The sequence below is a fragment of the Protomyctophum parallelum genome, assembly GCF_964188405.1.
Source record: "Protomyctophum parallelum genome assembly, chromosome: 14".
NCBI classification, from domain to species: Eukaryota; Metazoa; Chordata; class Actinopteri; order Myctophiformes; family Myctophidae; genus Protomyctophum; species Protomyctophum parallelum.
Genome location: NC_139709.1, coordinates 45956316 through 45969132, shown reverse-complemented (window position 1 = coordinate 45969132; position 12817 = coordinate 45956316). Strand labels below are relative to the sequence as shown.

Below are 12817 nucleotides of genomic sequence, written 5' to 3'. Positions count from 1 at the left end.
TTGAATTCATTAGGCGTGCACAATAATTGGCGGGCGTGAGGAGAGGCACACGTGCAAGCGCACGCCGCCGTCTATTCAGAAGACAGCTGTCAAATAACAAGCGGAGAGAATGGCTTTTCATTGTTGTGTTGAATTAGAGAGAGAGAGGGAGAGAGAGAGAGAGAGAGAAAGGGAGTGAGTGATTGAGAAACACCTGTTGTGTGAGAGTGAGATGGGTAAGAGAGAATGAGAAAGCTAAAAGAGAATCAAAGAGAAAATTGAGGAGGATTGTATTTGAAAGGAGAGAGTGGAGCACCTGTTGTGTAGCGAGCACAAGAGACAACGCGGTGTGCATGTGGAGTGGTTGTATAGCACTGGGGAGTACCATGTGGAGTGTGTGTGTGTCTGTCTGTAAAACTGTGACATGAAATGCATTGAAATCTGTCTCTTTGCATCCCGCAAATACTGGTAGTACATGGCTGGTAGAGTATTTCCATTCCTTGCGCTGTGTGTGTGTGTGTGTGTGTGTGTGTGTGTGTGTGTGTGTGTGTGTGTGTGTGTGTGAGATAATCTCGGGCACCACTGGACCGTTCAGTGTGAAACATGCACACTTTTCACACTTTCAAAATTGGCCTCATGGTAGCACTATAACAAGCTTATTCACGTTGCGCCCCACGACAGACGGCTCTGGGTAAGGTTTTTGAATGAGCTACATAAATAGTACATTCATTAAAAGTAGTTTTATTTTGAGACCAAGGGCTGTGTTTCAGTGGTGCTCTGTATACAGAAAGGAACATTCACAAGAATACGACTTCAATACGCCGAGTCAACATTACGTCCAGTCACATCAAGATGACTTGACTAGACGATCTGCCGACGCTCGAGTCGTCTAGATTCAAGATTTGGGAGAAACGCCACAAATACATCGAAGTAATGGCAAATGTGTCTTGAGTCTGCCCATGTAGCCCTCTCTCTTCTCCCTTACCCCTTCTGTGTTTAGCCATGTATCAATGCATCTATTCAGTGTTTTCTCTCTCTCTCTGTGTCAGAAGCTGGAAGAGGATGAGTTGGTGTTGACGCCTGACGGAACCCGGGAATTCCTGACGTTTGAGATCCCGCTGAGTGACTCTGGCTCGGCGGGCCTGGGGGTCAGCGTCAAGGGCAACCGCTCCAAAGAGAACCACGCCGACCTCGGCATCTTTGTCAAGTCCATCATCAACGGAGGGGCCGCCTGCAAGGTAAAAAAAACTCACTGCGCATCAAGCAACTGAACGCAGGGCCATCAGTCAAGCCGACCTTAACCCATTCTGACCTGAGATCAGATTCATACGAGGTTTCCGCCGGACACACACTGGTCCTGATGAACCCATTCTGACCTGAGATCAGATTCTAAAAATGTCAGTCGCTCTTCGATTTTTCAAAAAATAGCAGACCTACAAGCTCGTATCGCGCCACTCGGTGGCGCGATATGAGCTTGTAGATCTGCTATTTTTAAATAGCTAAAGCATAACATGATGCCGACACCAAAATGGGTGCCCGGTCAGAATGGGCTAAACAATTTTGATCGTGTCCAATATATTCTATTCATAATTTTGAATTGAATCAACCTTGTACGTAGTTCTCTTGACATGTTCCTTCCATTCCTAAGAATTCTAACCCAATCACCAGCAGTCCTAAATCCCTTTCCCATGGTAACTTGGATGTGAATTTACACTGGTTAGAGGCATCTAGGAGTATGTAGAAGTCTCATGACCCTAATCCAATTCTTTTTTTAAATAATTTCCACTGTGTCAATTTTAGGGGGGGGTGGGGGGGGGGTGATGTGAGAGAATATGTATAACTTTGTATATAACTTTGTATAAAGTCATTATTTTTCTCTTTTTTTATCATATAATGACCAGATTAATTTTGACATTAACCTGAACTATTCTGACTGCAACCTGCGGCGTCTCATGCAGGCAAGGCTCATCATCATGGCAATTAAAAGTCATATTAAAATTTATTTATATATATATATATATATATATATATTTTTTTTAAGGCATCTGTGCTTCATTAATTGAATGCACTGGAGAGCGACAGGAGCGAGAGGTCAATGGCGTTGCAGTGCAGTGGAAGGTGTATGACCTCACTGCTGTGGGTGAAGACTCACCCAGACGAGGTCACACAGTGGAGGGTGTATGACCTCACTGCTGTGGGTGAAGACTCACCCAGACGAGGTCACACAGTGGAGGGTGTATGACCTCACTGCTGCTGTGGGTGGAGACTCACCCAGACGAGGTCACACATCTCTGGGTGCACTAATTGGCACACTGTCAGCTGCAGAGGAGGGAGCTAATTAGACAAATTGCCTGGTGGTGGTGCGCTTCGCTTCGAATGACAAACCCGCATCCCAGAGACACGCGATTGGACGCCACCGACCGGCGTATACAGTCCATCACGTCGCTGTCAGGCAAGCTTAACGCCGATTCGCTGCAAATTCTGCTTCTGCATTCTGGGAAAGCCGTGTGGTTCCACAAGGTCTCTAAACAGTGAGGAGGACCCAGTCATTGTGGCAGGAGGTGGGAAGCGATGCGAAAAGGTTTTTTTGCTGATGTTTGAAGCTTGCTGTTGTCTTGAACTAGGCGTGCAAACAAAGGTGACGTGGATGTTTCGGACATCTTTTACACGACCTGTTTAGCAGAAGAACGTTTTAGAGGAAAAGTAGTTGATGATAGAAGCCATGGCGATGGGACGGCGCGCATACCACATACTGTACTGTACAGTATAGGCTCTAATGCAGCCTGACTGTGAGTCGCGGGAATGTTCATTCCACCCCTTTTATGGATGAAATTGAGAACAAGATTGAAATGTTTTCTCCTGGAGTTGGAGCAGCAGTGCAGCTTCAAACGTCCACGTGGCTCCATCTGTCAGCATGGCATGCCTCTGGTTTGACGTCATTAGCACGCATTAGTATTGTTCTTCTTAAATGTTCCATCAGAAGTAATGTGACACATGTAAGCAAACCAGCAAGTCAGTTTCCTTGTATGCGTATGTTTATCGTACTTGGAAATGAAAAGACAATGTCATGATTATGGGTGCCAAAGCATTCAAACGCTTTGCCACAGATTTTGTGCAAATCGTTACTGTCCGGCAGACACTTTCTATTGTCCTAATTAAACAGTTATTTTATCGTAGTTAATGCCCTACTTCATCATACAAGTTTCATCATACTCTCGGGAGTTAACCCATTCTGACCGGGCACCCATTTTGGTGTTGGCATCATGTTATGCTTTAACTATTGAAAAATAGCAGATCTACAAGCTCATATCGCGCCACCGAGTGGCGCGATACGAGCTTGTAGGTCTGCTATTTTTTGAAAAATCGAAGAACGACTGACATTTTTAGAATCTGATCTCGGGTCAGAATGGGTTAATCAGACCAGTGTGTGTCCAGCGGAAACCTCGTATGAATCTGATCTCAGGTCAGAATGGGTTAAATTAACACTGAGGATTTCACTGTCTATAAGTACAGTAACTTATTATTGATTGGACACGAAGGTTACACCATTGGTCTATAAGACCAATGTGCTGTTTTCCAAAAGTGTTGCAAAAATAGTGAAACGCTTCCAGATCGGTTATTGTCACTTAAAAAAAAAAAAAAATGTATACAAATGAATGGTTTTGGATAATCTGATGTTTTCCACCCGACAACAATGAAATGGTACATTAACATTGTGGCTTTGGGCTGTTTCTATTCGGGGCGTTTCTGTACGATGTTTATGGCTGTCTGAATATGCAGACTCATAAACCCCAGAGGCCTTTTTTCTATGATGAAAATAAATATGTAATATAAAAATGCACAAACATTCCTGTAGCCACACCTCCACAGCAGCCTGCCGTCTGCGCCGTCTGTTGTTCTCACAGAGTTCCTGCCTGGTTGCGTTTCACGTGGCCCAGCCTGTTGATGGCACACTTCCTTGTTTGGATTAGACCACGGCTGGCTGCTCCTTAAATGAGTGAGGGTTCCCTTCATGAGACTATATTGGTAGAATCGAACTCTACAGTCTCACCGAATCTGACAGTTGGATTGGATTTGATTTGTTTTAGTTTGCTTTCCCTAAATTGTTGAATTTTGAGAAGACCGGCTTGGTACAAATTTGGAAGTTTAAACATGGGGAAACCGTTCCAACGTTTTTCAAAAGTATTCTCATTTAGAAATGAGAAATATTCATTTACATCTTAACATTCATTGGGCTGCTTTGTGGTTGAGTCCATAAATGTATGAGCTCAATTTCTCAATTTCTGCCAGAGCTTTGCTTTCTGCGTGTCTGTACTGTCTCTGTCTGTGCTGTCTCTGTGTGTCTGTGCTGTCTCTGTGTGTCTGTGCTGTCTCTGTCTGTGCTGTCTCTGTGTGTCTGTGCTGTCTCTGTGTGTCTGTGCTGTCTCTGTCTGTGCTGTCTCTGTGTGTCTGTGCTGTCTCTGTGTGTCTGTGCTGTCTCTGTGTCTCTGTGCTGTCTCTGTGTGTCTGTGCTGTCTCTGTGTGTCTGTGCTGTCTCTGTGTGTCTGTGCTGTCTCTGTGTGTCTGTGCTGTCTCTGTGTGTCTGTGCTGTCTCTGTGTGTCTGTGCTGTCTCTGTGTGTCTGTGCTGTCTCTGTGTGTCTGTGCTGTCTCTGTGTGTCTGTGCTGTGTCTGTGTGTCTGTGCTGTCTCTGTGTGTCTGTGCTGTCTCTGTGTCTCTGTGCTGTCTCTGTGTGTCTGTGCTGTCTCTCTGTGTCTGTGCTGTCTCTGTGTGTCTGTGCTGTCTCTGTGTGTCTGTGCTGTCTCTGTGTGTCTGTGCTGTCTCTGTGTGTCTGTGCTGTCTCTGTGTGTCTGTACTGTCTCTGTGTGTCTGTGCTGTCTCTGTGTGTCTGTGCTGTCTCTGTGTGTCTGTACTGTCTCTGTGTGTCTGTGCTGTCTCTGTGTGTCTGTGCTGTCTCTGTGTGTCTGTACTGTCTCTGTGTGTCTGTGCTGTCTCTGTGTGTCTGTACTGTCTCTGTGTGTCTGTGCTGTCTCTGTCTGTGCTGTCTCTGTGTGTCTGTGCTGTCTCTGTGTGTCTGTGCTGTCTCTGTGTGTCTGTGCTGTCTCTGTGTGTCTGTGCTGTCTCTGGCTGCTGCTTTCTCTCTCAATTCAACACATGCACCTGGGGTGCAAACCCTACTCACCACAACATCTCTGACTCTGGATTGTGATCTTTCTTGACCTTAAAGACGTTTTCAAAACAAAAAGTCCATCCTCTCTTTGGGACAGCCAATACACATTAATTCACACCAAGTTTCATGAACCTCTGCTCCATCTGTTCTCAAGGTATCCTGCTAGCAAATAAACAACACAAACAGAGCTGGCTATCACTGCTGCTCTGCAGCACCACATAGCATGTTGTATAGCAGGGCTATTCAACTGGCGGGCCAAATGCGGCCCGCGGAGCGCCCCCTAGTGGCCCTTGGAATAAAAAAAAATCTTTAACCCATTCTGACCTGAGATCAGATTCATACGAGGTTTCCGCCGGACACACACTGGTCTGATGAACCCATTCTGACCTGAGATCAGATTCTAAAAATGTCAGTCGTTCTTCGATTTTTCAAAAATAGCAGACCTACAAGCTCGTATCGCGCCACTCGGTGGCGCGATATGAGCTTGTAGATCTGCTATTTTTAAATAGCTAAAGCATAACATGATGCTGACACCAAAATGGGTGCCCGGTCAGAATGGGTTAAGAGAGAAAGTTACAGGTATGATGTGTGAGATATATAAAGTGCTATATTATCATAATGACATTAATCCTAAATTATATTCTATCATATCCAAGGGCTTTTGGAGAGAAAATAGGTCTATTCTAAGGTATAGCATATACTTGTATAGACATATATCACCCTGTGCTCATACTGTGCACAAATGTATTAGCCTACAATGCCCTACATACCTGTAGATCTTTGTGTTTGAACACAAAATGCATTTGTAGAATCCCCCCAAAAATTGCGCTTCGCGTGCAGCCGCGCACGCTGTGCGGCCCTCCACACACAATCATTCTACAGTTGTGGCCCCCGACCTAATGTAGTTGTTGTAGCTGTTGTATAGGATATCTTTAACACAGGGTTCCGAAATGTTCACAGTAGCCTTTGGAGGCAAGGAGTTCCAGAGCCCAGTTCATGTGACCCATAGGTCAAGGTTTCTCAAACTTTTCAGGCTGTGACCTATATGAATGTGAAAGTAGACGAACTACAAACTCACAGCTGCGAGGTGTTGTGAGCTTGTAGATCGGCTATTCTCACAATGTTTGCCTTTCTTACACAATATTTGACAATTTGGTTTAAAGAAAGTTTTAAAGGTCATTGAATTGTCACGTGTACTTGTACTGATACCCTACACTCTTACACTGTACTGTATGTTGGTATGTTTACTGTTGAGTGAGAAAACAATGTTTCACATTAAGCAAATCTGACCTGAGATCAGATTCATACGAGGTTTCCACTGGACACACACTGGTCTGATTGACCCATTCTGACCTGAGATCAGATTCTAAAAATGTCAGTCGTTCCTCGATTTTTCAAAAATAGCAGACCTACAAGCTCGTATCGCGCCACTCGGTGGCGCGATATGAGCTTGTAGATCTGCTTTTTTTAAATAGCTAAAGCATAACATGATGCTGACACCAAAATGGGTGCCCGTTCAGAATGGGTTAAGCAAATCTGGGGACCTCCCAAAATAATTTGGGGCACTGTCATTGGTGACCTCCAATCCAGCCCTTGATGCTGAGTGCCAAGCTGGGTCCCAATTTTTGAGTGGTGCAACCACTCCCTTATGGAGCTATGTGGGTGGGTGGGTTGGCTGGGTGCGTCTGAGCACGAAAACAACATGGAGCTGCACCACTCACTTCACACAGGTGTGATTTTATGGTCTTCTTTGGTATGAACTCGGGCTGGGAATAGAACCCCAAAACTCCCAGGCTCGATCAGGGCAGAAAGAAAGTCTAACCAGTGCCACAAGACTACTGAGCTGGTCCATTGAGTTCACAGTAGGATACTGAAAATCCTTCCAAGTACATAACATTAACGAAACAAACATTTTAACAGGGTCACCAGAGCAACACCACCTGTCCATGTATTTTTGCGTCATTACCTCACACGCCACCTGTGTGTTCTCGTGCAGGACGGCCGGCTTCGGGTGAACGACCAGCTGATTGCCGTCAACGGCGAGTCGCTGTTGGGCAAGACCAACCAGGACGCCATGGAGACGCTGCGCCTGTCCATGTCCACCGAGGGCAACAAGCGAGGCATGATCCAGCTCATCGTGGCCAGGCGCGTGACCAAACGAAATGAGGTAATTAGAGCCAGGGAGAGAGTCCAAACAGAGGATTCTGGGAGGTGTAGTTTACATGTATAGTGTTTAACGTTGCTGCCGCGAGCAGAAACCTCCATATAGTGTTTTGGTGGGTTTCTTCTTTTTTTTTTTTTTTTTTTCGTAAGTTAATGCCCTACTTTGATCAATGTCACACAAAGGCATCAAAAGCAGTAGATGCACAAGCTGGAGACGTGGCGCGCACCAACACGTTCTGACTGAGCTCTCCCTCTTCCAATGTTATCAACCGATAACCGATTGTAAGATTTCAACCTTACAACTACTTTGTAATACTATAGGACTTTGTTATCCTCCGATAACATCCGAAGCTCCTCTTGAGCTTGTAGATCTGCTACTTTTTACTATTTTGACCTCCGGTGTGCGTCTGCTTTTCTGATCTGCAGGTTTTCTATGTGTGAGGGAGATGAGAGTCCTTATCGGAAAATGTACCACTGCAACCGATAATTGACATGACAAGAAATGTGAACTTTGATTATCAAAAGTGTTTTTTGGATGTTTTGGAGATTTTTTTATATACCCCATTAAAGATTAAAATGATATTCTTAATATTTTGTTTTCGGCATGTTGTTTTTTTCCTCTACTCTGGTAAAAAAAAAAAAAGACCTTACATAACACAGACACTGGTTGTCTTGAGTTTAGACAGTGGCCTGTTCTGTGTTTTGAATTCACATCAGAAAGATACTCACACCGCATCCAGGAATAAGCTGATAACAGATGTTCCTCTTGAAAGGCAGATCCGCTTCTGTATTGAAGGCATAGAATAAAAGCCAAGCCAGGCAGGTCACGGTAGTTTTACACCCCCGCCCCTTCATCTCCGCCTCCCTGTTGCCCTAAAGGCTGCTGGCGGGAAGAAAAAAAATCACCATGACTGTGAATTGAGCCAGACAACTTCTTTTTTCCCCCCATTTCACTGTCATGTGTTCTGTTCTCTGTACGCCTTGGCCTGTCGCCTGCTGGAGAGCTTAGCCAGTGTGACATGTTAGTGTGTGGGTGTGTGTGTGTGCGTGCTTACATTTTTGTCTGGTTTACAGTCTGCAGATGTGTCTGCCTGTTGTGTACACGTGTGTGTGTGTGTGTGTGTGTGTGTGTGTGTGTGTGTGTGTGTGTGTGTCTCTGGATCCGTGCTCTCCTCTCCAACCTGGTGTGTTGGCTTCGCCTGGTAATTGAAAGCAGGGGCTGAAGCTAGATACCTGGACGAGTGTTTTGTTTTGTTGTGTTGTGTCCTTTTCTGCGTTGCCTCTGTCCAGTTTGTCTGTAGTCATACCATACCGTGTGTATGTATGTGTACATTCTTACGTGCATGTGTATGTGGCCACTGGCATGCGAGTGTTGTACAGACATCATGCGGCGGCACTTCAGAGAAGAGAATGCGCCGTAAACTCCTCGGCTATTGTACCCACGGGGGAGCACGGTGAATGTATCCATGGCATGCACATGCCTGAGGCGTGGCCTCGGAAAACTCTCCCCCCGTCTAGGTATTAGAATAAAGAAATCCTTGGAGAAGGCGCTGAGGTAGGCAGAAAATATAATTAATAAAAATGTGCCCATAGGCATTTGTATCACGTGAAACAAATGTTCTTCAGATAATGAACTAAAACACAAGTAAATGAATAAGCATGTGCGCTGCGTGCGTGCGTGCACACACGCACACACGCAACATGTAATAAGCACATCTGCATACGTGCTGATAACCGTGCATAGAACGCCCTAAGGTGTGCTAATATTGCATGTCCAACTGGAGCAAGACCGGCAGAATAGCAGAACACACAATCTTACGTATCCATAACCCATTCTGACCGGGCACCCATTTTGGTGTCAGCATCATATTATGCTTTATCTATTGAAAAATAGCAGATCTACAAGCTCATATCGCGCCACTGAGTGGCGCGATACGAGCTTGTAGGTCTGCTATTTTTTGAAAAATCGAAGAACGACTGACATTTTTAGAATCTGATCTCAGGTCAGAATGGGTTAATCAGACCAGTGTTTGTCCGGCGGAAACCTTCGTATGAATCTGATCTCAGGTCAGAATGGGATAAGCAGTGATATCATGCAGCTCTCCAATACAGTTCTCTTATTGGATAGAAATAATTAATTGAATGCACATACATCAATTCAGAGGTCACGTGGGAAATCTCTTTAGTACATTAAATTAAACTATATCACTCTTTGGGGAAATAAAATATATAGTAGAGGGACTGCCATAGCGTGATGGTTAAGAGTGTCTACCATTACCATATCATCACTGTTGGGTGGAAACCTTGTATGTCAAAAACGTTGATTTTTTTTACGTGCTTTTCTGACCGGGCACCCATTTTGGTGTCAGCATCATGTTATGCTTTATCTATTGAAAAATAGCAGATCTACAAGCTCATATCGCGCCACCGAGTGGCGCGATACGAGCTTGTAGGTCTGCTATTTTTGAAAAATCGAAGAGCGACTGACATTTTTAGAATCTGATCTCAGGTCAGAATGGGTTCATCAGACCAGTGTGTGTCCGGCGGAAACCTCGTATGAATCTGATCTCAGGTCAGAATGGGTTAACACCTATGAGCTTGTAGATCTGCTATTTTTCAATAGCTAAAGCATAACATGATGCTGACACCAAAATGGGTGCCCGGTCAGAATGGGCTAAATTATGAATAAAAACATCAATCTGGGGACCGGGTGAGATGCTATACTATACACGTTGAGAATTCCAATCAAACTATGATTTATCACAGGAAGAGATTTGCCATTCTTGGGCTTGGAGAGAATACATACACACAGCACCTGCCCAATTAATTTAGTCAAGACTCATTCATGTATCAAATCAACAACTATCCATCCAAATCCACAAACACATCAAAAGGGGTTATGGTAATTTGTGACATTTTGGTGACATGTGTCAGAGAATTCCTAATTTACTTCACTCTCTGAGCTTCTTTCACCACAGTAACCCATCTCTAATTAATCTCCAAATAAATGATTTGGCATCACATCAAGAAGGGAGTGCATGCAGTCACCCCTACCCGCCTCTAGTATTTTCACACGCGTGCACACACACGCACACGCACACACACACACACACAGAAAGAAAGAATAACTTCTACACCGTTCCAGACGTTCCTCATCTCCATTCCATTACCCGATGGGCTTTGGGTTCTGCTCTGGGCCTAATTATCAGCCTGAATGTGCAATGAGCTGCTGTGTGATTTGTCTCTGCACTTCTCTCTCCGTGTGGTGGCTGGATCTCCCCTGCCACCGCACGGAGAGAGAAGTTCACCGAGGCCCCTCAGCAGGCCAATTCATTAGCTATCTCATTTAAAGTCAAAAGGCTTCTAGCCAACAGTCCAAAGCACCATATGGCCTCCCCAGAAATTATGCTAAGGTTCCCTCTGTTGCTCCTTTGATACGTTATTTTATTATTCACATGTTTTTTTCTTTCCTGTTTGTATTAATTCCCTTTAGTCAGTGGTCTGCTCTCCTCTTTCTTCTGCACCCAACATTGCATCTATCACGGCTGCCTTATATTGACAAAAATAAATTGGTTTCGTTTTTGACGATTGCTGGCTTTGTATTATGGGGATGTTAACCACATGTCCTAATCGGCGAACATTTCAGCAGTCACACTGCTAATCACATCTAAGCAATGCGGTTTGAGCTTGTCTATTGGATATATTCTGCAAAAGGATTTTGTGTATAGACTCCGGCAGCGGTCCCCAAACCTTTTTGGCCGTGCACCCCCTGTTACCTCCTGACCTAGCTGACGTCTCGTATTTGTCAGAAAATGATAATTGTTTTACTGATTATGGCAAATAATCACAGAATGTCACTGCACAGAGAGACATGCAGCTGCTGTATACTCCCACTAGCCTGGTGGGGCCAGACTCATATGGTGGATTCACTGACGCTTCCTCCCCGCATACGAGTCTGGAGTCATACGAGTCTGGAGTCATACAAGTCTGGAGTCATACGAGTCTGGAGTCATACGAGTCTGGAGTCATACGAGTCTGGAGTCGGGCCCATATGAGTCTGGAGTCATACGAGTCTGGAGTCATACGAGTCTGGAGTCATACGAGTCTGGAGTCGGGCCCATATGAGTCTGGAGTCATACGAGTCTGGAGTCATACGAGTCTGGAGTCATACGAGTCTGGAGTCGGGCCCATATGAGTCTGGAGTCATACGAGTCTGGAGTCATACGAGTCTGGAGTCATACGAGTCTGGAGTCATACGAGTCTGGAGTCGGGCCCATATGAGTCTGGAGTCATATGAGTCTGGAGTCGGGCCCATATGAGTCTGGAGTCATATGAGTCTGGAGTCGGGCCCATATGAGTCTGGAGTCATATGAGTCTGGAGTCATATGAGTCTGGAGTCGGGCCCATATGAGTCTGGAGTCATATGAGTCTGGAGTCATATGAGTCTGGAGTCATATGAGTCTGGAGTCATATGAGTCTGGAGTCATATGAGTCTGGAGTCGGGCCCATATGAGTCTGGAGTCATATGAGTCTGGAGTCAGGCCTATATGAGTGGAGTCAAGTCAGGCCCATATGCAGGTAAAAAATAGTATGTAAAGTGTATAGTTCACAGGGTTAACCAACAGCCTTCCTACTGTTGCTGTCGGATATCCTGTGTAAGTGATGTCTTCTTCTAGCTGTTTACTTTAAACCAGAGTCCATTTGGTAGTGGTTATCAGAACACTGTTAGCATTTAACAGGCTTATCGGATCATTGCCTTAAGGACTGCCAAAATCGAAGCCCGGCCTAGCAAGTCATGGTCATTGATTAGGCTCATTTGGGCCTAGTATTGACTCAGTGTGATAGTGTTATCGCTTTTTTTTATCCAATGCCGGTGATGATGGTAATCTTTATGACAAAGTGCTGTCATCAACTTCCGCGACCAATGCATGCAGGAAACATAGCAAATCAATATGCTCATTGATCTAATGGACAAACACTGAGGTTGTAAAGGTACACGAACACACATGCATGCACACGTAAGCGCGCACGCACGCACGCACACACGCATGCACACACACGCACACACACACACACACGTACACACACACACACACACACACACACACACGTGCGTGCGTGTGCGCACATGCACACACATCTCAGCCTTCTTGGGGATGGGTGTTTAAAGGTGACAGGGCCAACAAATGGCCTATTTGTCCAATAAACAACAAAGTGTCATTGCAGGCCCAGAGGGAAATGTCACGATGCTAGGAGGCTAAATCCCCCTTCCTCCTTCCCCCCACACGCCTACAGGGTGGTGGTGAGAGTAAGCTACGCTAGTTGCCGGCGTGTTAACGGGCTATAGGAAATCCATGGTCATTTATCCTCACTGTCACTCTGCTAATGTTAGCATGGTTAGCCACACTAACCCATACGTCATTGTTTATCTAGCAGCGTTAGTGCTAGCACCCTAGCGCCTGCCGTGTGCATAATCTATTGACCGTGATTGGTCAATATAGATACTG

The 12817-nt window shown here is 45.2% G+C and overlaps 1 protein-coding gene across 1 annotated transcript in view; it reads left to right on the top strand.

The window, feature by feature from the left end:
• Positions 1-12817, top strand: part of LOC310871485 (partitioning defective 3 homolog) — a 309024-nt gene that overhangs the window by 177136 nt on the left and 119071 nt on the right. Inside the window, 2 exon segments of the mRNA XM_083783040.1 lie at positions 1029-1217; positions 7144-7314. Of these exon segments, the coding sequence (XP_083639166.1) occupies positions 1029-1217; positions 7144-7314 (360 nt within the window).